This window comes from Ranitomeya variabilis, chromosome 7, assembly GCF_051348905.1.
Source record: "Ranitomeya variabilis isolate aRanVar5 chromosome 7, aRanVar5.hap1, whole genome shotgun sequence".
Lineage (NCBI taxonomy): Eukaryota > Metazoa > Chordata > Amphibia > Anura > Dendrobatidae > Ranitomeya > Ranitomeya variabilis.
The window spans coordinates 11936377-11960881 of NC_135238.1; the positions used below are offsets into that span (position 1 = coordinate 11936377).

The 24505-nt window shown below is 44.5% G+C and overlaps 1 protein-coding gene across 1 annotated transcript; it reads right to left on the reverse strand.

Moving 5' to 3' along the window:
- Window positions 1-326: 326 nt before the first annotated feature.
- LOC143784326 (E3 ubiquitin/ISG15 ligase TRIM25-like) lies at window positions 327-8715 on the reverse strand. The gene is made up of 2 exons (XM_077272473.1): window positions 7500-8715; window positions 327-909 (listed from the first exon to the last, which is right to left on the reverse strand). Exons 1-2 carry the CDS (start codon window positions 8713-8715, stop codon window positions 557-559), a joined length of 1569 nt encoding a protein of 522 aa, XP_077128588.1. The 3' UTR covers window positions 327-556.
- Window positions 8716-24505: the final 15790 nt, after the last annotated feature.

Genomic DNA, 24505 nt, shown 5'->3' on the forward strand with positions numbered 1-24505 from the left:
CGCAAAATACGCTGACACACCCTGCCTACGGATCACTATTTTTGGAACATTTCTGTGTATTACGGCCGTAAAATACGGACCGTATTTTCATACGCTGAGTGTGACGCCGGTATTAGGCCTAGTTTGCAGATTTTTGGGTTTCTCGGACGTTTGGGTTTTATAACCTCCGCTCTGTTCACCTCTTCACACAGCAGAAATCCGGCCATTCTACAGAGCATTTTCTCAGCACATTTTTAGGGAATTTTCAGAAGCGAATCGGCTCCATATCCCAGTGCTGACATATCGCAGCGATATACCAGCACTTTATCAGAGAGGATTAACCCTTTATTGAATAATAATCAGTCTCAGGACAATTCACCCATTAATATTTACATTCTGCTCAATCATTGATTCTACATCTGATCTACAGGGAAGAGGAAAAAACAATAGGAACAATCCCCCCATGACTCCGCCATATACACTGTATTATTAGAGGGTCCTGCTGATAACTCACTATATACAGATGTGTCCATGTGACAAGGAATAATGGAATTATGTGACGAGGACGACATCGGCCTCAGCTTCTTATTGTAACAGAGGCTCCATCATCCACACAGAAGACAACATGTAGGGGCTCAGTGAAGGAGGCGGTGAAGGTGTGTAAGTGTCTGATGGGGTCACACAGCTCATAGAAGGACAGACACCCGGCCTCATAGTCTAAGAAGACCCCAAGTGTCGGACATGTTGGCTTTACACTGAGGGTTAGTTCCCTGGAGTTGTGCCATACAGTATATCCACCATTACACATATCCAAACACCAAGATTTATCATTATATCTAATATCAGACTTATCTCCTTCTCTTTCTATACTGGGATAGGACAATCCGATGGCACAGTCTCCTATCTGGTCCCACTCTACCTCCCAGTAATGTTAATCCCCCCGCGTAAGCACAAAAAAGGAATACAGCGGGGGTCTCATGGCCTCACAGACCCTATTTGTATTATATGGCTTTGTATTATTTGGCTTATGTAATGGGAGGTCAACTAAAGGTCAGGCCAGTCAGCTGTGAAGGTGGAATTCTGGTTTTATCCAGTTTTGGCTAGTTTTTGGCGCCCTTTTTTAGCCGTTTCTTATTGGCTATTTGAATCTTGGGCGCCTGAATTTGGTCTATATAAACCCTGCTCTTTGGGGTTTTCATCATTCCGTTGGAGAAAGAAGAAACGAAGAAGTTCTACCTGGAAGATGGAAAGCCTCCTTCAGCGGATCCTGACAAGAGCCGGAGCAGAGGGTGGAGTGGACTGGCTTCAGCGCTGCCTGGCTATAGAACCTTTGTCGGCAGCAGCTGAGTCCGTCCCTCCTACTGCAGAACCTTTCCTCCAGCCGCCGGGTCAAGCTATTCTCAAGCCGCCGGGTCAAGCTCTGGTCCAACCGCCGGGTCAAGCTCCTATCCAGCAGCTGGCACAAGCTCCATCGATACCGCCAGCATCCCCAGCTTCCGGGCGGCTTAGAAGACAGAGGGTTCCTTACTCCCCCTCAGCGTCGCCGCATGCCTCTAGCCGCTCCAGACAGGAAGTGAGGGGAAAGTCTCGGCGCCGCCCTCCCCGGAAGTCTCGCAGCCCAGCGCGACACTTCCGCAGCCTGCTTGAAGAAAGAGCGCCTTCCTCGTCAGCTGTTCCGGCCGGGAAGCCCGCACACCACCGCGGCCGTAAAAGCGCTGCGGTGCCAGCGGCTCCCGCAGCGGTGACAGCTTCAGCAGCCTCTGGTCATACCAGAGCTCAAGAAGATCTGGTGTCATCGCAGTCGGATCAAGAAGAGGATTCACCGGTCGCAGCAGCTTCCAATGTGAGCTTGCCTAACTTGGAGGGCTTGAGCTCCAGCTGCTCCCGGGATCCCAGGACTGGACTCCAGCCATCGAGGGGTGAGACTATTAATGTACCTATGTCTGTCCCTCATTCACACCTCTCTGATTTAGTGAGGAAAGTGTTAGCGGATTCTTTAAAGGAGATTATTCCTTCTTCTGCACGCGTAGCAGATTTGCCTAGCGCTGCGGTTTCTAATGCAGTATCCGCTAACACTATTCCTATTAATACATTTAAAGAAGCTCTTACGTGCGAATTATCGCCTTTGGGATTCCACTTGAGCTCTGCTGTTAAAGAGCTCATTTGGAACAATCAATATGTTGATATTTTTTCTTTATTACCTAAGAAGGATCAACATGTCAGAGCAGAGAAAAAAGATGAGAAACATGAATCTGATGAATTTAAACGCACGAATGTTAAATCATTTAACAATTGGGTACAAGCATTCGCCATTTTTGCTGCAGTCTTGGGGGAGAAATCTCCTCATCTCTGCAGTAAATTATTTCAGCACTTAGACATTATATTGGAAGCTTATCGTAACTTCGGCGGGTTCGCCTGGCTGAGTTACGATGAAGCTTTCAGACATAAATTATCAGTTCATCCTGAGCTCCACTGGGGAGTGAAGGATATTGGTTTGTGGATCAATTTAATGCTTCCACAAAGACACAGTACTACTAGGCAGACTTCATCTAAGGCCGGTTTCACACGTCAGTGGCTCCGGTACGTGAGGTGACAGTTTCCTCCCGTACCGGAGACACTGACACACGTAGACCCATAAAAATCAATGCATCTGTTCAGATGTCATTGATTTTGTGCGGACCGTGTGCGGACCGTGTCTCCGTGTGCCAAACACGGAGACATGTCAGTGTTCGTGGGAGCGCACGGATTGCACGGACCCAATAGAGTCAATGGGTCCGTGTAAAACACGCACCTCACACGGACATTCTCCGTCTGGGGTCCGTGTGGCGTGCCGGAGACAGCGCTACAGTAAGCGCTGTCCCCCCCACATGGTGCTGAAGCCGCCATTCATATCTTCCCTGTAGCACCGTTTGCTACAGAGAAAATATGAATGATAGTGTTTAAAATAAAGATCCATGTGTCCGCCGCCCTCCCACCCCCTGTGCGCCCCCCCCGCTGGTCAGCAAATACTCACCCGGATCCCCCGTCGGCAGTCGCTCCTTCCTGGTCTGGCCGCGGCTTCTCTACTGTATGCGGCCGATTACACTCATGAATATGTGGCTCCACCTCCAATAGGGGCGGAGCCGCCTATTCATGAGTGTAAATGAGCGGCCCCACGTGACCGCATACAGTAAGCCGCGGCCAGACCAGGAAGGAGCGACTGCCGACGGGGGATCCGGGTGAGTATTTTCTGACCAGCGGGGGGGGAGCACAGGGGGTGGGGGGGCGGCGGACACATGGATCTTTATTTTAAACACTATTCTTCATATTTTCCCTGCAGCAAACGTTGCTACAGGGAACATATGAATCGCAGCTTCAGCACCATGCAGAGTGGGTACCACACGCTCCGTGTGGTACCCACTCGCCATACGGGTGGCACACGTGTGCCGCAGGTATGGCCTCCGTGAGTTCCCAGGCACACGGACACGGATAACTCCGGTACCGATTTATTCCGGTACCGGAATTATCTGGACGTGTGGGACAGCCCTAACACTGTGAAGCGTGGCGTTTGTTTCGCCTTCAATGATTCCTTTTGCAAATGGAATACTAGCTGCAGATTCCGCCACGAATGTTCGTTCTGTGGCAACTCACATCCAGTGGCCAAATGTTTCAAAAAGCAAGCAGCTCAGCAGCCCTCTGCCAGGGAACACATTTCAAAAAGCACGGACACCAGTGATTCTAGCAAACATGTCCCCATGGTTAAGCAAGTTTCCAGATCAGGAGACCAGTAAGTTGTTGTTTTTTGGTTTTTCTGAAGGATTTTTTGTACCTCAGTTTAAAGGGGAGGGCTGTTTGATTGTTTCTAATCTACCTTCTTTAAAGGCCAATCCGGGAGTTGCTAGGGACAAAATTTTGAGTGAAATCCAATTAGGCAGGGTCGCAGGCCCTTTTGAAACACCTCCGTTTTCTAATTTTCGCACATCCCCTTTGGGTATAGTTCCAAAAAAAGAGGAGGGTACTTTTAGATTAATTCACCACTTATCTTACCCATTGGGTTCATCTTTGAACGATGAGGTAGATAAGTCGTTAATTTCAGTATCTTATTCTTCTTTTGATTCTGCATTGGAGATCCTTCGTAAATTCGGCTGCAATGCTTTGATGTCTAAATCAGACATTAAATCAGCGTTCAGACTCCTTCCCGTCCATCCCTCAGGTTTTAATTCTCTAGGTTTTTATTTTGATGATTGTTTCTTTTATGATAAGTGCTTACCCATGGGTTTTTCTTTGTCCTGTTTTTATTTTGAGAGTTTTTCCTCCTTTCTTCATTGGGTCCTTCAGACTACTTGTAAAGAGGCGGGTATCCTCCATTATTTAGACGATTTTTTATTCGTTGGTCCCTTTGGCTCCTCTATCTGTGAGGACGCCCTTAATAAATTTATCCTTATGTGTGAGTATTTCGGCATCCCCATCGCCCACGATAAGACAGTTGGTCCTTCTAGATCCATTGAGTTTTTGGGGATTACCTTGGATTCTGAAAAAATGGAATCTCGGCTTCCTTTGGATAAAATTGGGAAACTTTGCTCTGCTTTAACTAATTTTTTGTCAAAAGAGAAAGTTACTCTTAAAGAAATTCAAGCCTTATTAGGATTGTTGAATTTTGCAGTTCGGGTGATTCCTATTGGTCGAGCGTTTTGTAGGAGCTTATATGATGCCACCAAGGGTGTATCTTCACCTCATTCTCATATTAGGATTCGTGCCGCTATGAAGGAAGATGCCAAAATATGGCTTTCCTTTTTATCTGAGCATAACGGTCGATCTTTGTGGCAGTCATCTTTTGTAGCTGCGGACTCTTTCCCGTTTCTTTTTTCGTTTGAAAAGAATCTCGGTGGTTGCATCCTTTTTGCCTCCCATTGGACTTATTTTTGTTGGCCAGCTCTTTGGGTATCTGAACGGTTTGTTTTTAATGTTACAATCCTAGAAATTTTTTCTATTTTTGCCGGAATTTATACTTGGGGGTCTCTAATGCAGAATTCCAGAATCTTATTTCTTTCATCTAATCAGGCGGTGGTTTTTGCCATTAATACTTTATCTTCAAAACACACTCTAGTAGCCAAAATTTTGAGACAATTAGTTTTTTTATGCCTAAAGAATAATATTTGGTTGAAGGCTAAGCTTGGACAGAGTACGCTTTTAGGTTTAACGGACTCTTTGCTCAATCGTCAGTGGTCGAATTTTTTTCTGCAGGTTCCGTATGCGGACTCAGAAGCAACCCTCTTATCCCCTTCAATCTGGGAGGTGATCACCCTTTAATTCCGCACCTTATTAAAAATTCTTTGTCCGAAAGATCATGGGCTGATTACTCAGCCGCATGGCGTAATTGGATTAATTTTTGTGAGTTGAATTGTTCTGACCCTTTGGTTTCGAACCCTATGGCAGCGCTGAAATTTGCTTCTGAAATGGCCCAGAGGGGTCTATCGTACTCCGCAATAGCGAAAAGCCTGGCGGGAGTTTCCTTTTTTCTGAAACTTTCAGGTAGCATTCCTTTAACTAATTTTTTTCCGGTTAAACAGTTTTTAAAGGGCCTGAAAAAATCTAATTTTATGCCTGATACTAGAAGACCTATATCTTTATCTTTGCTCAGGGATTTATGCTCTAGTCTCTTACATGTCTGTTTAAATTCTGAGGAGGCGCTTTTATTTAGCGCCATTTTTTCTTTATCATTTTTTGGGGCACTGAGGATTGGCGAAGTAGTCTCAGACAAAAAATCTAATCCGTCGGGTCTCTTTTTGGCGGATATTCAAATTTATGAAGCCTTTTTAGTCCTTTTTATTAGGAAATCAAAGACAGATCAGTTAGGAAGAGGTTCGAGATTGAGAATTAATGCTTTCTCTGATCCATCCATTTGCCCTGTAAATAATATGTCCATTTGGTTGCAGACTAGACCTTTAAAACAAGGCCCACTGTTTATTCATAAGGATTTATCTCCGGTCACTGTATTTCAATTTAATTTTATCTTGAAGAAATGTTTGTCCTTTTTAAATTTGAAACACTTGAACATTACTTCCCATTCTTTTAGGATCGGAGCGGCTACTGAGGCCTCTAGGGCCGGGCTTTCTGAGGCTGGAATTAAAAATTTGGGGAGATGGAACTCTAAAAGATTCAAACTGTATATCAGACATGATCTTTACGATTATTAATTATCAATTTTCTTTTAGGTCCGTTAGTTATCTGGATAGTCGGACATTCTTTTGTCTTCTGGGCCCAGAAGAGGGCTAGTCAGCGAGTTTACACGGAGAACTTATCTTTTAATATGTCAGTTATTCAGGTTTGGTGGCTTGCTGTTCGGGGTCTGAGTTGGTTTTCCCTGGTTATTCAAGTCAAAAAATGGCTAGAAGAGTACCCTTCTCCCGATCTAATTATTTTTCATGTTTCTGGGAATGATCTCGGAAAAATCAGGACCATGGACTTGTTAGCTACTATGAGATCTGATATAATTGGTTTTCGGTCTATGTTACCTCATTCTTTTTTTGTTTTTTCCGAGATCGTTCCCAGACTATTGTGGCATAATAACCGTTTTTCTTTTTTGGAGAAAATACGCAAAAGAGTGAACAAGGCGATGGAAAAATTTTTTCCTTTGGTTTCAGGTTTTTCTTTCAGGCATTCCGACCTTGAAGGTTTCCTACCTGGACTTTATAGAAGAGATCTAATTCATCTATCGGATATTGGTTTGGACATTTTCAACCTTGACCTACAGTCGATTATTGAAAGATGGCTGTGTGGTGGTGGGGGGGCCACGTCTCTTTGAGACCTGGCCTGGTGGGAAAATCACCCATGTATGGGTGGATTGGTTTTATGGAGAAGTATGGAACTTTGGTTTTAAGAGATGAATATATTTATTGGTATTTATTTAACTTATGTAACCCTAATAAACTACACGGCCATTTTTATCCACATTTAAAGTGTTGGTGTCTTATTGTATGAATGGGTTTTGTGATGCCATGTTAATCCCCCCGCGTAAGCACAAAAAAGGAATACAGCGGGGGTCTCATGGCCTCACAGACCCTATTTGTATTATATGGCTTTGTATTATTTGGCTTATGTAATGGGAGGTCAACTAAAGGTCAGGCCAGTCAGCTGTGAAGGTGGAATTCTGGTTTTATCCAGTTTTGGCTAGTTTTTGGCGCCCTTTTTTAGCCGTTTTTTATTGGCTATTTGAATCTTGGGCGCCTGAATTTGGTCTATATAAACCCTGCTCTTTGGGGTTTTCATCATTCCGTTGGAGAAAGAAGAAACGAAGAAGCCCACCCCCCCATCCCTTTTATTAATTGCTTGTATCTATTTGTCGTGTAGTTTTATTGTGGGAAAATCACCCATGTATGGGTGGATTGGTTTTATGGAGAAGTATGGAACTTTGGTTTTAAGAGACGAATATATTTATTGGTATTTATTTAACTTATGTAACCCTAATAAACTACACGGCCATTTTTATCCACATTTAAAGTGTTGGTGTCTTATTGTATGAATGGGTTTTGTGATGCCATGTCGTCCTGAGGAGAAGACACATCTGCTTAACACCTGGCTGTGATCCACAAATCTTCCTGGTGATTCTGGCCTTTCCTGTTCTTCTTCTGATCTTGTTGCTGTGTTCAGATCTTCTGATATCTTTACCAACTCATAAGCAGTGTCCACATCCAGCAATATGTCTGGAACATGGAACCCGAGCTCTGATGTTACATTGGTGACAATATCCCTCATAGCTCGGTGTAAGGTCAGTGAGATCAGAATCTCATCCAGATCCTCCTCAGAACTGACCTCTCCACCATCTCCCCCTGTGTCCTCATCACCTCCATGACTACACATTGTAATGTCACGTTCTTGTAAGATCCTTATTGGTTCGGTGACACGACACATCTCCTCCACGTGACACATCTTCCTGGACAGCTCGTCCTCCTGTATTTCCAGCTTCTTGATCAGATGAGATATCTGGTACAAAATCTTCTCCTCCTGCCTGGAGACCTCACTCAGCGCTTTATTTTCTGCCATTTCCACTTGCTCCTTAATGTCCATAAATCTCTTTCTGACATTCTTCCTCTCATCGGAGGCTTTCTCCTGGATCTTTCCTTTATGATCCCGCAGATTCTGGACTCTTGTCTGAATATCTGCTTTTTGTGGATACAGTTCATCCAGATATTTCCTCAGTTCCTTTTTCTTCTTCTCAGAAGCCTCATCTAGAAGTTCCACCTGGTGTCCTCGGTGTTCACCAACCAAACAACAAGACACACACAGAAAAGCCGCGTCCTGCGGGCAGTAATATTCCAGAACCTTCTTGTGGTGGGAACATTTTTTGCTGCCAAAAGATCTTGTGGGATCTACTAATATATGATCCATTGTCTTATTGTGGACAGTCAGGTGGTCGTCACATAGAGAGTTCTCACAATGAACACAGGATTTCACAGCCGGTACAGGAGACTTTATACAGTAAGTACAGAAGATTCTGGTCTCCTCCATACCAGGCTGAGTAGATGAGAAACGCTCCACTATGTTCCTCAGCTTTCGGTTCTTCTCCAGGGCCGGACGCTCCGGATATTCTGCTCTGCAGTCAGGACAGGAATACCCTCCAGCCGCCTCCTGTGCATCCAGCGCACTCACAATACACGAGCGGCAGAAGTTGTGTCCACATCTCAGGGATACGGGATCTGTATAGAGGCTCAGGCAGATGGAGCAGTTCAGCTCGTCCCTCAGCTCAGCAGACGCCATTGTAGTAGTGATGTGACTTTCATGAACGAGCCAACTCAAAGAGCCGGCTCTTCACTGTGAACGATATGAGCCGGCACCTATCAGTGAGCCGCTTGTTATCTAGTGGCTCTCTGCTCTCCTCCCTTCCCTCAGCCTGGTGGTGGAGGGGGAGGAGAGGAGCCAGGAGAGACTGTGTGCTGGAGGGGGAGAGAGGAAAGCTGCTGCTGAAAGTACTCAAATCCAAAAATAAGTCTAGAATTGCCATGAAAAACACGCAACAAGACTCAAACCACAATGTTCAGTAATATTAAATGCAGTAATGTTTATTAATAATTACAAAATAACAATAATAATTTTTACCAGCAAAAAAACCTCCAAATGTAAATGGAGCGTATATATCCACATAACATCAATAAAAAACCTATCTGAGGAATCAATAGCAAAAAATGCCCATACAAAAGGACCGGTCTTTTAATGAGCTGCAACCTGTCAGAAAATGTGACCGTGGTGCACAGAGCTCAATGAGCATCGGTGGTGGAATAAATAGAGCTGTAATTAGTTAATTACTGCCACACAGCAGGTATATTAGCGCTCACTACCTCTATCAAATTGTACCGATAAAGATTACAATTACAGAGTGGACAGGGCAAGCTAAGGAGAAACTCACATGAGGTATGATGGCCGGGTCTCCGGTCCTATACCCCGTTGCACAGTTTTTGCATTTGTTTGATGTTCTTATAATGAAAAATAATATAAACAATGTTAATCTGTTAACTAGAAGGTTTTGTGTCATTATTTTGGTGAGATTACTGAAGAGCCGATTCAAGAGCCGAAAGAGCCGGCTCTTCTTGCTGAGCGGAGCCGAAAGAGCCGATTCCCAAAAAAAACCCCGAAGTCCCATCACTACATTGTAGTGAGAAAGAGCGGGAACTGAAAGTGAAAAGTTTCCTCCCAGTAGGAAGGGCTGAGTCTGTGCAGGATAATTAACCCCTACAGCTCCATAGTTGTGTTCACTGCTGATCCACACTTAGGAAGAAAGCACTTAGGGTAGGTGCACACAGTCAGTAAACTCTGCATGTTTGAAGGTGCGTACATCCTCAGCGTCCAGATGTTACAGCATAGTGGATGGGATTTCAAGAAATCCCATGTCCATTAAGTGTGCACTGACACTCGTGGCTACCCAGTGGAGATGGACATGCGGCTTGTCTTTCCAGACTGCTGCATGTCTATTACATGAGTCTCCGCAAGATAAATTTCACCTCTACAATGTATTGGACGCAGTGAATCCGCACTGTTCAGTGATAGTGTAAGGAGGACTGGGCTGCGGGTGCCCGCATTGAGCCGGGTCCGGAACTGCTGCGTCCCATGTTGCCCGGGGGAAGGAATAGGGGACCGGACAGGTCCCATGACCTGGGAAGAGGGGGCATATTTAAGCCGGAAGCAGAGCTGAAAGCGTGCAAAGTGAGTTTCCTGCCGTCACAGAGAGTCCAGGAGGGTGAGCAGCGCGCTCCGCACCCCGATTATCTGCGCTGTGACATATGGCAGCCGACATCTCCTGATCACTCCACGGGACAGTGAGTGTAGAGAGCACCGTGTGCCCAGCTACAAGTAAGACCGTACACGTGCAAAGCGTGGGCTGGCTACAGGACACAAGGTTACGGTCCCCTCTGCCGGGCAGCACAGATCCGCCCACACTTGATCCGGGGATTTCTGCAGCTTTCTTTATTTTAGCTGCACAGGCTTATGGACTAGGGGCTCAACGGGTAAAACCGGAGACCGCCCGTTGCTGCCAAGTTGGACCGTCCTTTGTGGGATCCCATCTGTGGACATTACCACAGTTGTTCCCAGTACTACAACCCCCAATGGATCATCTGCGGCTGAGGAACCTGAGGACATAAGTTTGATAACTGGACAGTTGTTACTTTGCAATTTCTCTTTTCAACTTAACTGTTTTTCTCCCTGCGAGGAGTTCCTCTGTTGTTTCAATTAAACTGTTATACAGTTAACCCTTGCTCTGCCTCCCTTGCGTCACTGCACCCCGCAACCTGCTTACAATCACTTGCTCTGTGTTCTATAGCCGGCAGCGGACTTGTGCCGTCCTAAGCGCTGCCGATTACTGAACGTCGGCACATACCCTAACTGATCAGCCATGAGGATCTGGTGTGGGACTAGGAGTTGTAGTGACTCCGCCTGATCATATTAGGCCTCATTCACACATCAGTATTTCTGTGCCAAAACCAGGAGCGTCTCCAAAACACAGAACAGGTGTAAATCTTTCAATTATAGTTTTTCCCTGTATGTTCCATGTTTTTTAAGGCTCGTCATAAAAAAAACGCACCAAAATTGCACAGTTCAGCAGTGTCTTTAGACGCACGGCGGGCAGGAGTTTGGACAGTTCTCCTCTTCACGCCCTCTGATGTACCCATACGTTAGAGTCAGATAGGGGTTCCTGACTTTTGACGTATGGATACGTCATGGCAATTGTGCGGGGGTACAGGAGCTGTGCCCGCGTGATTGCCACGGGAGCTCAGCTTTAAGGGGTTGTCCATCCCAAGGACAACCTTTTCCTGAACTAAATATTTGGCCTCGATAATATAAAAAAGCCTATACTCACCTCCCATGCCGGTGCATTTCCAACGGTGTCAGCACTTACGGTCCCGGGACTATCGTGTGGTTGTTGTGACAAGTTAGCTCAGTGCCCAATCAGTGCTGGCGTCACTGTCCCCCCGTCTTCGGGCAAATTGAACATGAAGAAGAAGTCCGGGCTGCAGCCGATCTCTGACTTCCTCTTCATGTTCAAGTTGACAGGAGGCGGGGACAGTGATGCCAATGCTGATTGGGCGCCTGGGTCACATGTCACAACAACAGCATGGGACCCTGGGGGAAAGCGAGTATCGACACCTCGGGAACAGCACTGGCAAGGGAGGGAGTATAAGCTTTATTTTATTGGGGTCAAGAGTAGGGGATGACAAGGTGTTCTCCAAATAGTGGACAACTTCTTTACGTTAAAGCGGAACCTGGTTGTCACTGCCAGGAGCGCTGCCCGCACTTAGAAGGCCGGGAGAGGAAGGCGACTCACTCTGGTACCCCACGATGTCATTACCGGACCGATCGTTGCCACGACCTCCAGGTCAGCCAGCTATGGTAAGTCTGTTAGACCATGTTACGAACATGGTCCACATGGCTTCTGCCAGTGCAGCACTGACAGGTATAATTCATTCCAGTGTGTTATACCAGTGATCAGAGTAAAAAAAAAAAGTCCTATAGAGGAACCAAGTAAGAAAGTAAAAATAATTGTAAAAATATAAAAAACTCACAAAATAATCAAAAAAATGAAAAAAAATTAATTAAACCAATAAATACACATATTTATTGTAAAAAAAACCAAATATTTCGCATTGCCACGTCCATAACGATCCGATCTATTAAACTGTCCCACTAGTTAATCCTTCAGTGAACAACGAAAAAATAAATGAAGCATCCTTTTTTTGTCACTTTTTTTTACCATTATACTGCTGAACAAAAAGTGGAATAAAATGCGATACAAAAGTTGAATGGAAATAGAAATGGTCTAGCTGAAAACATCATCTTGTCCCACAAAAAAACAAGCCACCATATATCTGTTAGCCAAAAAATAAAAAAGTTATAATGCTCAGAATAAAGCGATGCAAAAAATTATTTTTTCTATAAAATTTTCAATGTGTAAAAGCGCCAATATATAAAAAAACGATATAAATGTAGTATCGCTGTAATCGTACTGACTCGAAGAAGAAAGTCATCTAATCATTTATACCGCACAAGGAATGGCGTAAAATATAAATAAAACATATTTTCACCTTCATTGATGGTGACTTCCAGCTGACGTTCTTTCTTATGGAGTCGTTCACTTTTCCCGTCTTTTCCATCTGGCCCAGACCGACACGACAACTTCTCCAGCCAGGACTCAGCTGTAGATATTACAACAAAGACACAACTGATTTCTCACATTTCCAGCCCCGTTCCTGTCTATTCCCTGCCTGCACAACCTCCTCATCCTACTGATACCCCAATACTAAACCGCGTCCCCCCTATGTGTCCTACAGCATCTGCTGTACAAAAGCATGGCTCCTCTTACTGCCCCACATAGTAATGCCACTGTGAAAACAGTGTCCACATTTAGTCCCTAGAAGGAAATAATGGCGCCTGTGACAGTCACAAAACTCTGAGTGCCCCTAATAATAATAATAATCTTTATTTTTATATAGCGCTAACATATTCTGCAGCGCTTTACAGGTTGCACACATTATCATCGCTGTCCCCGTTGGGGCTCACAATCTAAATTCCCTATCAGTATGTCTTTGGAATGTGGGAGGAAACCGGAGTACCCGGAGGTCATACACTTCTGTTTGGTCACACGGGGCTCAGAAGAGAAGGAGCAACATTTGGCTTGTGGGGCACAGAGGTTCCTGGTGTAAGATCCGGGTGCCCCCTAAGCTGCCAAATTTCCCAAAAGTGGCCAATATTTCCAAATTACACTCGAGAAAATCATCTAGGAGCACCATTTGGCTTTTTGGGCACAGTTTCCTGGTTGTAGAATCTGCTGAGTTTTGGGGTATTTATATAATAGGATATTTACATTGACTGACATAAGGGAAACCTAAGAAAAGAGTACAAAGCAAGAGAAAAGGAAATATGAGAGGGTGGTGGAAGATGGGAAGTAGGAAGATGCCTAAAGAGCTTGGCGTGCTACCTTTATATCATCCACACGGTCAAACATAGTCCATACATTGACCATCCCTGTAACACCTCCACATAAAGGTACCATCAGGTCAGTCTTTTGCGTTCTCCAGAAATATGCTTATGGCTGCTGATGTGGACTCTCTCTGAAGGTGATGCTTTAAGGCTACGTTCACATTTGCGTTGTGCGCCGCAGCGTCGGCGACGCAACGCACAACGCAGGAACAACGCATGCACAACGCATGCACAACGCTGCGTTTTGCGACGCATGCGTCCTTTTTTTGCTTGATTTTGGACGCACAAAAAATGCAACTTGCTGCGTCCTCTGCGCCATGACGTGGGCGCCGCAGTGACGCATGCATCGCAAAACGCAAGTGCAACACATGTCCATGCGCCCCCATGTTAAATATAGGGGTGCATGACGCATGCGGCGACGCTGCGGCGCAGAACGCTAATGTGAACGTAGCCTAAGGGTACCGTCACACAGTGGCATTTTCATCGCTACGACGGCACGATTCGTGACGTTCTAGCGATATAGTTACGATCTCGCAGTGTCTGACACGCTACTGCGATCAGGGACCCTGCTGAGAATCGTACGTCGTAGCAGATCGTTTGAAACTTTCTTTCGTCGCTGGATCTCCCGCTGTCATCGCTGGATCGTTGTGTGTGACAGCGATACGATCGCTTGTAACCAGGGTAAACATCGGGTTACTAAGCGCAGGGCCGCGCTTAGTAACCCGATGTTTACCGTGGTTACCAGCGTAAAAGTAAAAAAAAACAAACCGTACATACTCACGTCGCCGCTGTGATCTGCTTTCACTTTACAGCGGCACTCAGTCAGAGCGGGAAGCAGACGGCAAGAGACCTGACGGACATCAGATAGTGAGTATGTACGGTTTGTTTTTTTTTACTTTTACGCTGGTAACCACGGTAAACATCGGGTTACTAAGCGCGGCCCTGCGCTTAGTAACCCGATGTTTACCCTGGTTACCAGCGAACCTCGGCATCGTTGGTCGCTGGAGAGCGGTCTGTGTGACAGCTCCCCAGCGACCACACAACGACTTACCAACGATCACGGCCAGGTCGTATCGCAGGTCGTGATCATTGGTAAATCGTATAGTGAGACGGTACCCTTAGGTCCAGAATGGATAAGAGGGTCAAGGGTCAAAGGTGATTGCAGTGGTCTTCATCTTCCTGCAGATGGTGTCCTTGTATACAGCCAAAAGGTCATTGTGTCAAAGGGCCTGAGGACAGGTTCAAATTCCATTAAGGCTGGAGTCATGATGTCCATCAAGAACAATGGTTTGTAATCCAAACACCACAGGGGTTATGTAACTCTCAAGAGGACAGACAAGATGTCCATCTCACATGTAGGTGTCTATTCTATTAACAGGACAAAGGACCATATACCACAAGACACAATGGCCTTCCTGATTCCACATCTTTTCCAATCCCCTTTAAGGCCCCGTCTCACATAGCGAGATCGCTAGCGAGATCGCTGCTGAGTCACAAGTTTTGTGACGCAACAGCGACCTCAGTAGCGATCTCGCTATGTGTGACACATACCAGCCACCAGGCCCCTGCTGCGAGATCGCTGGTCGTGTCGGAATGGCCTGGGCCGTTTTTTGGTCGTTGAGGTCCCGCTGACATCGCTGAATCGGTGTGTGTGACACTGATCCAGCGATGTCTTCACTGGTAACCAGGGTAAACATCGGGTTACTAAGCGCAGGGCCGCGCTTAGTAACCCGATGTTTACCCTGGTTACCAAAAAAAACAAACAGTACATACTTACCATCTGATGTCCGTCAGGTCCCTTGCCGTCTGCTTCCTGCTCTGACTGAGCGCGGCAAAGTGAAAGTGAAAGTACAGCACAGCAGTGACGTCACCGCTGCGCTCTGCTCTCACTGTACGGCGGCACTCAGTCAGAGCAGGAAGCAGACGGCAAGGGACCTGACGGACATCAGATGGTAAGTATGTACTGTTTGTTTTTTTTGGTAACCAGGGTAAACATCGGGTTACTAAGCGCGGCCCTGCGCTTAGTAACCCGATGTTTACACTGGTTACCCGGGTGCTGCAGGGGGACTTCGGCATCGTTGAAGACAGTTTCAACGATGCCGAAGTCGTTCCCCTGATCGTTGGTCGCTGGAGAGAGCTGTCTGTGTGACAGCTCCCCAGCGACCACACAGCGACAAAACAGCGACGCTGCAGCGATCAGCATCGTTGTCTGTATCGCTGCAGCGTCGCTGTGTGTGACGGGGCCTTTACAGTCCATGTGATGTAGGACTTAGGTGTTAGGCCTCTTTCACACATCTGTTTTTTGTGTGAAAAACTGATGCACTGGATCCGTTTTTTTTACGGATCCATTGTAGCATCTCCAGCCGGAATTTAAAGAAACAGAATTCGAGAAAGAGAAAGAGAGAATTTTCTCCCTGAATGGAAAAATGGGTTAAATTAAAGGAATAGAAATTCTTCCGGGCATGCTGTTTCCAAAAACGGTATCCGTCACTGGATTCCGTCTTCTGACGGACAGCAATGGATCCTGCACCCATAGGCTTCCACTATAGCCAACGACGGACGGCGCAGAATCCGTCGCTGGCCAATTTTTTTGGCATACACAAAAAACGTTCCTAGGTCCATTGTCTCCTGCCAAGGGACGACTTCACGACGAATCCGTCAAACGCAGATGAAACGGAAGGCCATCCGTCACAATCCGTCGCTAATACAAGTCTATGGGAAAAAAACGGCTCCAGCGGCGACATTTGCTGGATCCATTTTTTTCTAAAAACGACGGATTGTGACTGATTCTAAAAAATGGATGTGTGAACGAGGCCTTAGGCTACTTTCACACTTGCGCTTTTTTTAATCCATCGCAATGCGTTGCGTATCGATGGATGCGTCAAAAATAGTGAAAAACTGATGCAACGGATCCAGTATTTCGACAGATCCGCTAGATGTTTCCGTCAAAAAGCTGGATCCTTTGCATCCGTCTTGTCCGTTTTTACCATCCGTTTTTTTTACGGATCCGTTTTTCCTGCCTAAAAATGGGAGTCTCCCAAATGTGATTGGCTGCTAGAAAATAAGGGAAACCTATATATTCACTGTTTTTACACCCCATCTTTGACAGGGTTTAGAGAAAGTGGCAGAGATGGAAGGAGTGCTTGTGAAGATTGCGACCATATGTTTGGATGTTATTTTTGAGACCAATAGGCTGGTAATCATAGATCGGGAGAAGGAGGCAGCAGCAAGAGAGAGGATTCTTCAACAGCGACGTCGCCGGCGCCGCCTATGGATACATCCCATAAAGCACAGCGGATGACCAGGGGCATCTATTCAACTCTCTACATGGAGTTGCGGCAGAACCCGGATACATTCATTAATTATGTTCGGATGAGACAGGAACACTTTGATGTTTTGTTGGAGCTTGTTGGCGATGTCATCCGAAGGAAGGACACACGGTTCAGGTGTTCCATCTCACCGATGGAGCCGCTGACGGTGACACTGCGGTAAGCCTATTGTTATGTATTTTTATCATTGTTCATAGTTAGTGCCATGTGCACGTTTTTTTTTTGCAGCGGGTAAACCACATCAGCATTGAACATGCTGCAGAAAATACTGCGCTGAAACACTGCGTTGCATTTTCTGCAGCATGTCAATTATTTTATTATTTGTGCCCATTCCACAGTGTTTAGCACCTGCTCCATAATAGGAATGCACAGATGTGAAAATGCTGGATTAAATGTGCACTAAAACAGAAATAAAACTTCCGCAGTGCCGTTTAACAAAATTAATATATATATTACAGATATTACTGTATTTGTGAAAATTGCTTTAAAACGTAATGTTGGTGTTTGCATTTTTTTAATAATTTTTTTTTCCCCCCTCAGATTCCTTGCTACCGGAGAATCCCTAACATCACTGCATTACCCGTTTCGCCTTGGAATCTCTACAATTTCAGGAATTGTGAAAGTGACCTGCCGCGCACTCTGGGATACTTTGCACCAGGAATACATTCCGAATCCGACTATGGACATCTGGCTGAAGAGTGCGGAAAATTTTGAGAAACTGTGCCATTTCCCAAATTGCTTGGGTGCCGTAGATGACAATCATATCTGGATTTCAAAACCTGCAGGATCTGGCTCCGAGTGCTATAATTACAAGAAGTACTTTTCGATAGTGCTTATGGCCATAGCAGATGCCAACTGTAAATTTATGGCTGTGGACATTGGAGCCTATGGCCGCTCAAACGACTCACAAGTCTTCAAAACTTCTCCGATGGGCCGTTGTCTATATGGAGACACCTATGATTTTCCACCACCAAGACCACACCTGGGAACATCTGGCCCACCTATGCCATTTGTCTGTGATGGTGATGAGGCATTCCAGCTGTCACCACACCTGCTTAAACGTTATTCCATCAGTGGACTAACCAGATCCAAAAGAGTTTTTAATTATCGTTTAACTAGAGCCATACGAGTGGTGGAGTGCGCGTTTGGCCTTTTAACCACAAAGTGGCGAGTGCTGCTAACCGCCATCAAACTACAGACAGAGACTGTGGATGAGGATGTCAAGGCCTGTGTGGTGCTGCACAATTATGTGATTTCCCAGGAGACAGTTTCCATGGATGAAGAGGACTCTCAACCTTGTGGGACTATCAAAGCAACTCTGTTCGGACCGCAGTTGCGGTTTCCAGAATGAGGGACCACTTCGCCGATTATTTCATGTCACCGGAAGGCAGAGTTCCATGGCAAGATGACATAGTTTGAGATGTTTCTTTGATGTCTATGCCAATAATGTTTATGTTCCGAGTCTTATGATTTTCTTGAGACAAAGTTTTACTTAGTTCCATAAAGTTTGGTATGTTTTCTAAATGAATGAAGACACTTAACAATAAAATAGTTTTTAAACAAAAGCAAATTTTATTTTACATATTTTTACTAAACACTTTAACCTTTTTGGGTTAAACAAAATGTTAACAATTTTTATTAAACATAATTTTAAACATTCAACTTTACAAATCTGAAAATTTTGGGGTGGAGATACTAGCGAAGGGGCTGGAAGGTTGGACCACGTCGATAGTGGGTGAAAGCCTACTGGGTTTGGGTTGATGTGAAGTGGAAGGGGGGGAAACATGAGGCTGAGCAGGGTGGTCAGGTTGGACAGGGGGTGGTGTTGGTGTAAGTGGCAAAGTAAACGGGGAAGGAAAATTTGACAGGGAAGGAAACAGTGGGGAGGACATTTGATGGCAGCCTTGCATTACATGCATCTGCTGGTCAAGAGTTAGCTTTTACATGCTCCTGAGCATTGATTGGAAAAAAAGGTTATTTGGAGATTCCCTTGCATCTGAATGCAGCCTATCGAAGCGACTACTGAGTTCACTGATGCTTTTGTTCACCATGTTGAACCCAGCAGTCACTTGCTCTCCCAAAATTTTGAAAGAGCTCTGGAAGGCTGCATTGAGGTGCAAGAACTCAGGAGCATAGCTCCTTTCCTGACCCCTCTGTCGCTGCCGCCCCGAACCTAATGGTGTTCTAGAGGAGGCAGGATCAGAGGGGTGGGGTAAAGGGAACGCTAACTCGTCACCAGCAGCTTCAAGTAACGAAGTCTGCGATGATGCTCCAGTGCTGGCGGAAGTTGAAGTGGATGGGGCAGAGGTACCGGAAGGGCCAGACAAAGGGTCAGAGGGGTGGGGTCTACCGACGTGGCCCACGGTGACGGACTCCTGTGGGATCGCTCCAGAGGGGTCCAAGGTAGAAGCTGGCACCCGAGTGCTAGAGAAGGTGCTGTGAAATAGAAAAAAAAAAACTATTAATATATTGATATGAAAAAGCCCTGCCTGAAACAAAAAAAACATTAGACAGGTAAACATGGTGAATTATTCAATGGGCTGTTGAATATTTATACAGTCCAAAAAAAAGGAAAAAAGATACCACCGCAATTCTGCTGTACGCTTGACCCTAAAGTCTTCAACCCCTATAGTTTTTTTATGTTAGATGCAGTAAACATGAAACCCCTCCGTTACCAATGGGGTGCTGCTTCAACACGATCCATAACAGTCCATTCGATAAAAGATAGAAAAAAAAGGACATTTCTGCCAGAAAACCGCATGTGTTTTTTTTGTGTTTTTTCATGCGTTTTTGACGCTTTTTTTCCAAATGCATAGAATTGCGGGAAAAACGCGGAAAATCCGCAAAATTAATGAACATGCTGCTTTTTTTTACCGCGATGCTTTTTTTTTGTAGAAAAAAACGCACCATGTGCACAAAATATGCAGAATGCATTCTAAATGATAGGATGCATAATGTATGCATTTTTAATGAGTTTTTATAGCGTTTTTATCACGAAAAAAAAAACTAAAAAAAAAACACGAAAAAACCTTAACATGTGCACATAGCCTCATACTTACATCAGGAAAGTGGCTTGCTGGCTTGGTCCCTGCTGGCACGGTGGTCCCTGATGGATCAGTAAGTATAAAGAATTTATACTTAGACCCACAAACGCCCCAAACTAGGTAATGTTAAAGATTTAAAAAACACCCTGCTCAAATGATTTGAGCAATGTTCATGCAGGCCAACAAACAAAGTTTTGAGAAACAACCTCCCCCCAAAAAATATACCCAAGTCTGAGCTGGATTACCTAGTTCAATAGTATGTACAAGCTGTAAAACCATTTCCCCCACCCCAAAAAAATAAATAAAATAATACCCTCATGTAAAATTGAAATGCCTAAACACCAGTTGAAAATATATTGACCACATATGTGATTTGAAAAGATCCCTTTAAAAATTACTTAAAAAAATAAAAAAAAATATTAAAAATTTTCAATAACCTTTTATATTAAAAAATAAACCCTCAACCAACTCTGTATTGCATGTGTGGACATTTGTACATATATCAGTTTAAAATTTAACTTTATGAAATGATACTACGGACATTTTAACCCCTTCACCCCCAAGGGTGGTTTGCACGTTAATGACCGGGCCAATTTTTACAATTCTGACCACTGTCCCTTTATGAGGCTATAACTCTGGAACGCTTTGACGGATCTTGGCGATTCTGACATTGTTTTCTCGTGACATATTGTACTTCATGTTAGTGGTAAAATTTATTCGATATAACTTGCATTTATTTGTGAAAAAAACGAATATTTGGCGAAAATTTTGAAAATTTCGCAATTTTCCAACTTTGAATTTTTATGCCCTTAAATCACAGACATATGTCACGCAAAATACTTAATAAGTAACATTTCCCACATGTCTACTTTACATCAGTACAATTTTGGAACCAAAATTTTTTTTTGTGACGGAGTTATAAGGGTTAAAAGTTGACCAGCAATTTCTCATTTTTACAACACCATTTTTTTTTAGGGACCACATCTCATTTGAAGTCATTTTGAGGGGTCTATATGATAGAAAATACTCAAGTGTGACACCATTCTAAAAACTGCACCCCTCAAGGTGCTCAAAACCACATTCAAGAAGTTTATTAACCCTTCAGGTGTTTCACAGGAATTTTTTGAATGTTTAAATAAAAATGAGCATTTAACTTTTTTTCACACACAATTTATTTCAGCTCCAATTTGTTTTATTTTACCAAGGGTAACAGGAGAAAATGGACCCCCAAAGTTGTTGTACAATTTGTCCTGAGTACGCTGATACCCCATATGTGAGGGTAAACCACTGTTTGGGCGCATGGCAGAGCTCGGAAGGAAAGGAGCGCCATTTGACTTTTCAATGCAAAATTGACTGGAATTGAGATGGGACGCCATGTTGCGTTTGGAGAGCCCCTGATGTGCCTAAACACTGAAACCCCCTACAAGTGACACCATTTTGGAAAGTAGACCCCCTAAGGAACTTATCTTGATGTGTGGTGAGCACTTTGACCCACCAAGTGCTTCACAGAAGTTTATAATGCAGAGCCGTAAAAATAAAAAATCATATTTTTTCACAAAAATGATCTTTTTGCCCCCAATTTTTTATTTTCCCAAGGGTAAGAGAAGAAATTGGACCCCAAAAAATGTTGTGCAATTTGTCCTGAGTACGATGATACCCCATACGTGGGTGTAAACCATTGTTTGGGCGCATGGCAGAGCTTGGAAGGGAAGGAGCGCCATTTGACTTTTCAATGCAAAATTGACTGGAATTGAGATGGGACGCCATGTTGCGTTTGGAGAGCCCCTGATGTGCCTAAACACTGAAACCCCCTACAAGTGACACCATTTTGGAAAGTAGACCCCCTAAGGAACTTATCTTGATGTGTGGTGAGCACTTTGACCCACCAAGTGCTTCACAGAAGTTTATAATGCAGAGCCGTAAAAATAAAAAATCATATTTTTTCACAAAAATGATCTTTTCGCCCCCAATTTTTTATTTTCCCAAGGGTAAGAGAAGAAATTGGACCCCAAAAAATGTTGTGCAATTTGTCCTGAGTACGCTGATACCCCATATGTGGGTGTAAACCATTGTTTGGGCGCATGGCAGAGCTTGGAAGGGAAGGAGCGCCATTTGACTTTTCAATGCAAAATTGACTGGAATTGAGATGGGACGCCATGTTGCGTTTGGAGAGCCCCTGATGTGCCTAAACACTGAAACCCCCTACAAGTGACACCATTTTGGAAAGTAGACCCCCTAAGGAACTTATCTTGATGTGTGGTGAGCACTTTGACCCACCAAGTGCTTCACAGAAGTTTATAATGCAGAGCCGTAAAAATAAAAAATCATATTTTTTCACAAAAATGATCTTTTCGCCCCCAATTTTTTATTTTCCCAAGGGTAAGAGAAGAAATTGGACCCCAAAAAATGTTGTGCAATTTGTCCTGAGTACGCTGATACCCCATATGTGGGTGTAAACCATTGTTTGGGCGCATGGCAGAGCTTGGAAGGGAAGGAGCGCCATTTGACTTTTCAATGCAAAATTGACTGGAATTGAGATGGGACGCCATGTTGCGTTTGGAGAGCCCCTGATGTGCCTAAACACTGAAACCCCCTACAAGTGACACCATTTTGGAAAGTAGACCCCCTAAGGAACTTATCTTGATGTGTGGTGAGCACTTTGACCCACCAAGTGCTTCACAGAAGTTTATAATGCAGAGCCGTAAAAATAAAAAATCATATTTTTTCACAAAAATGATCTTTTCGCCCCCAATTTTTTATTTTCCCAAGGGTAAGAGAAGAAATTGGACCCCAAAAAATGTTGTGCAATTTGTCCTGAGTACGCTGATACCCCATATGTGGGTGTAAACCATTGTTTGGGCGCATGGCAGAGCTTGGAAGGGAAGGAGCGCCATTTGACTTTTCAATGCAAAATTGACTGGAATTGAGATGGGACGCCATGTTGCGTTTGGAGAGCCCCTGATGTGCCTAAACATTGAAACTCCCTACAAGTGACACCATTTTGGAAAGTAGACCCCCTAAGGAACTTATCTAGATGTGTTTTGAGAGCTTTGAACCCCCAAGTGTTTCACTACAGATTATAACGCAGAGCCGTGAAAATAATTTTTATTTTTTTTCTCAAAAATGATTTTTTAGCACCCAGCTTTGTATTTTTACAAGGGTAACAGAATAAATTGGACCCCAAAATTTGTTTTCCAATTTGTCCTGAGTACGCTGATACCCCATATGTGGGGGGGAACCACTGTTTGGGCGCATGACAGAGCTCGGAAGGGAAGGAGCGCCATTTGGAATGCAGACTTAAATGGATTGGTCAGCAGCCGTCACGTTGCATTTGCAGAGCCCCTGATGTACCCAAACAGTACAAACCCCCCACAAGTGACCCCATATTGGAAACTAGACCTCCCAAAGAACTTATCTAGATGTGTTTTGAGAACTTTGAACCCCCAAGTGTTTCACTAAAGTTTATAGCGCAAAGCCGTGAAAATAAAAATTCTTTTTTTTTTTCACAAAAATGATTTTTTAGCCCCCAGTTTTGTATTTTCACAAGGGTAACAGGATAAATTAGACCCCAAAAGTTGTTGTCCAATTTGTCCTGAGTACGCTGATACCCCATATGTGGGGGGGAACCACTGTTTGGGTGCATGACAGAGCTCGGAAGGGAAGGAGCGCCATTTGGAATGCAGCCTTAAATGGATTGGTCTGCAGGCGTCACGTTGCATTTGCAGAGCCCCTGATGTACCCAAACAGTACAAACCCCCCACAAGTGACCCCATATTGGAAACTAGACCTCCCAAGGAACTTATCTAGATGTGTTGTGAGAACTTTGAACCCCCAAGTGTTTCACTACAGTTTATAACGCAGAGCCGTGAAAATAAAACATCTTTTTTTTCCCACAAAAATGATTTTTAGCCCCCCAAATTTTTATTTTCCTAAGGATAACAAGAGAACTTGGACCCCAGAAGTTGTTGTTCAATTTGTCCCGAGTACGCTGATAACACATATGTTGGGGTAAACCCCTTTTTGGGCGCACGGGAGAGCTCGGAAGGGAAGGAGCACTGTTTTACTTTTTCAACGCAGAATTGGCTGGAATTGAGATTGGACGCCATGTCGCGCTTGTAGAGCCCCTGATGTGCCTGGACAGTGGAAACTCCCCAATTCTACCTGAAACCCTAATCCAAACACACCCCTAACCCTAATCCCAACGGTAACCCTAACCACACCCCTAGCCCTGACACACCCATAATTCTAATCCCAACCCTAATCCAAACGTAAATGTAATCCAAACCCTAACCCTAACTTTAGCCCCAACCCTAACTTTAGCCCCAACCCTAACTTTACCTCCAACCCTAGCCCTAACCCTAACCCTACCCCTAACCCTAACCCTAAACGTGACTGAAATACGTGGCACTGAAATACGTGGCACTGAAATACGTGGCACTGAAATACGTGGCACTGAAATACGTGGCACTGAAATACGTGGCACTGAAATACGTGGCACTGAAATACGTGATACGTGGCACTTAAATACGTGGCACTGAAACACGTGGCACTGAAATACGTGATACGTGGCACTGAAATACGTGGCACTGAAATACGTGGCACTGAAATACGTGGCACTGAAATACGTGGCACTGAAATACGTGGCACTGAAATACGTGGCACTGAAATATGTGATACGTGGCACTGAAATACGTGGCACTGAAATAC

Excerpts from the sequence above, each read along its gene's own strand:
- LOC143784326 (XM_077272473.1), bottom strand. The coding sequence starts at position 8,715 with ATGGCGTCTGCTGAGCTGAGGGACGAGCTGAACTGCTCCATCTGCCTG. Across the intron at positions 910-7,499 it reads TGTCTTCTCCTCAGGACGAC|ATTACTGGGAGGTAGAGTGG; the intron begins ATGGCATCACAA and ends GGGGGGATTAAC.